This window comes from Kryptolebias marmoratus, linkage group LG10 (assembly GCF_001649575.2).
Source record: "Kryptolebias marmoratus isolate JLee-2015 linkage group LG10, ASM164957v2, whole genome shotgun sequence".
NCBI classification, from domain to species: domain Eukaryota; kingdom Metazoa; phylum Chordata; class Actinopteri; order Cyprinodontiformes; family Rivulidae; genus Kryptolebias; species Kryptolebias marmoratus.
The window spans coordinates 10,512,200-10,514,991 of NC_051439.1; the positions used below are offsets into that span (position 1 = coordinate 10,512,200).

At 39.0% G+C, this 2,792-nt stretch overlaps 1 protein-coding gene across 2 annotated transcripts in view; it reads left to right on the forward strand.

Moving 5' to 3' along the window:
- Window positions 1-2,333, forward strand: part of qkia (QKI, KH domain containing, RNA binding a) — a 63,851-nt gene extending 61,518 nt beyond the window's left edge. For both annotated transcript variants that reach the window (XM_017416234.3, XM_017416256.3), the window contains exon 8: window positions 135-2,333. In XM_017416234.3, the coding sequence (XP_017271723.1) occupies window positions 135-151 (17 nt within the window). In that variant the 3' untranslated portion in view covers window positions 152-2,333. The remainder of the gene's footprint in view (window positions 1-134) is intronic.
- Window positions 2,334-2,792: the final 459 nt, after the last annotated feature.

A 2,792-nucleotide genomic window follows, 5' to 3' on the forward strand; every position in this document is an offset into this window, starting at 1 on the left:
GGGGGGGGGTTAGGAGCAGAGTTTGCATTCATTTTATTGTTAAAATGATGTCATTCCAGTCTCTTCTTGCTGACACTAATATCCTTTCTATCTTTTTTTTTCTGTTTGTTTTGTTTTTGTTTCTAACCACCTAGCCGCCACCGGCAACTAACACATGACCTTCTGACCTCTGAACTCTTCACCCAATGACGAGCCGCCCCAAGCCTGCCTGCTGATCAGTTAACTGGTAATTGCCTTTTGCTAGCCTCTCGGACGCAAGTGACAGAGAGAGGCGCCTGCCCATACAGTTACCCTAACACGTTCTGACAAAAAGATAGAAACAAACGCAGACTCTTCACTGAAACACACAAAAAAAAAACAACAACAACAAAGTTGTGTATTATTCATTTTCCCTCTGTTCATTAGTTAAGTTCCCATTCTTTCGCTTTCTTTTTCTTCATGAATCATGCTCTGGGTGGATGTGTTTGTGGTATTACTCATAAATCTGCACTGAATTATATAGCAATAAAGACCCCCACCCCACCCACCCCGTCCTCCTTCAGCTACTCTGATTTGGTGACCTCATTTGCTTTGGTCAAAGTTCAACATCTGCAGTAAAACCATTTGGGTTCAGAGTGAGAACATAGCCCCCCCCCTCCGACCCCGCCCCACTCGAAGCGTAACTTGTATGAGCGCCCGCCCGCTCCCACCCTCTTCAAACACCCACCTAACTGTGAGAGAAAAAGAAATGGAAGGGAAGGGAACGTCCACTTACATTAACTTGTTTAATTTCTGTCATTTTTCACATGTATTTCAGTTGAGCTCTATGTTGTAATTTTGAGCTGACACATTCTGGGTGTGCCCCTCTAAACGGCTTTCTGTCTGTTTTTTTTTTTTTTTTTTTAAAGCATGGCTGAAATGATTGCAGGAGCTTTTTATGATTTATGTGGTGTTGTTGTTTTTGTTTTGTTGATTTTTTTTTCTTCTGTCTTGATTTCATGTTTTATTTTCTTTTAAGTCATTTTCTCCTATTTGTTTGGGTTTTAACTAACTAGCTTAAGGAGCTAAAACAGCGCAGGTGGTCATCTCTAAAAGTCGGAACACAGTTTAGCGTTTGAGGCAGGCTGAAGGATCGAAGAAATGGTGGAAAGCGAGGTGGGACGGCCACTTTTTGGGTTGATGGGTCTGTGTGTGTGTGTGTGTGTGTGTGCGTGTGTGTTTCAATTAATACTACAATGAAAGTAGGGTGTGTGCTGAGGCTCCGGGGACACAGCAGCAGAGCTTATTAGCTACTGACCATTGCTACGCCCCCCCATCCACACTACATCCACTATCCAGTGCCTGATGTATTTAGAAAAAAAAAATATCTCAATGAGTTAGCTGGGCTGTGATCACAAAGACAAAAAAACAACAAAAAAAAAAGAAAAAGTATTGTGTGCATATTTAGCCAAAGGGTTTCCCAGTGAATTATATATCTGCAATTATGCATCTGTGTCGCAGAGGGCTCTCTTTGTGATTTTTAGAGTTTGGAAGGGTGAGAACTTTTTGTGCCTGCCTTCAGCTGAAACAGACAGCCAGTCGGATAGATTTTTGACCCCTTACTGCTCAGTTTTTCTTTTTTGTATTTTTAATGAGGTGAACAGGCAATTAACTAAATTTCCATGCTATTATTGCATTGCTAGGTGGGAAGGGCGATTTAAATTTGTGCACATAAAGGATCTATACAGAGTTGTTTCATCAGCCACGTCGACGAGCAAGATTTTATTTTCTCATTTCTCTTATTTTTCCATTTTAAAAACCTGGCCAATTTTGATCAGATTGCTGTTTTTTTCCGTTTTTACTACAGTGCATGATATTTTTGTGTAAGTTGAGGCATAATCAGAGCCTTCCTACATAGTAGAATTTATTTGTTAATTTTTTTTTTCCTACTAATGAAACTTCACACATGCCAAACCATCCAAAAGTGCATCCACAATGTGTCACACCTCCCTCTGATTGTAGTCAAGCTTCTGAGCCCACAATCCTTTGTTCAAACTCTCAAGAAAAAAATAGGATGTGAAAGCCATGCCTGCCTGTTCAAATTGCTTTATACATACGTCTTATATATATAAATATATATAAATATATAAAAATGTAGATATCTGTCATTGCATATAAAATACAGAACAAAAAAAATAGATAATTTTACAGGGTGCTGGAGATGAAAAAAAAAATCAGAAATCTATTTTTGGCAATTTTAGCTTTTGATACTTTTACTTGCAGTTATAAAAATTAAAAAAAAAAAAAGTAAACAAAAAAATTGTTGCAGACAGTATAGGAGAAAACAGAAAAACTGAGTGGGTGAGGAGAAGTGCTGTTACCTTGAATACGATCGAACAGGAAGACCAAAACAGTCAGAGCCCTCGGAAAAGCTGAGATCAGAGCGAGACAGACGCCTAAAAGGGTCGAATCAAAGTGCCTTATCAACAGTGGTTTCTGTTTTCTAGTATTCCAGTTGTGTTTAACGATATCCAGCACCCACCAAGATGGCGCAGAGAGGAATGGCTAGTGTTACACGCTCTGAATAGTCGAGCAGGGTAGCCGCTGCGGCGTGGCGTGGCGTCACCCGAGTTATTCTATGCAAAAAGAATAGCAGTCATTTTGACCAGCTAAAATATGTGCCATGGTTTTGTCTTCCTGAAATGATTTTAATTTTTTCTTTTCTCTTTTACTTGATGACCCTTTACTCTGCTGTACGAGCAGGTTTTGTTGTCTTTTTATCTAGATTTTACTGATTATGTAAGATATTGTTTTGATTTTTTTTTTTTTTTTTT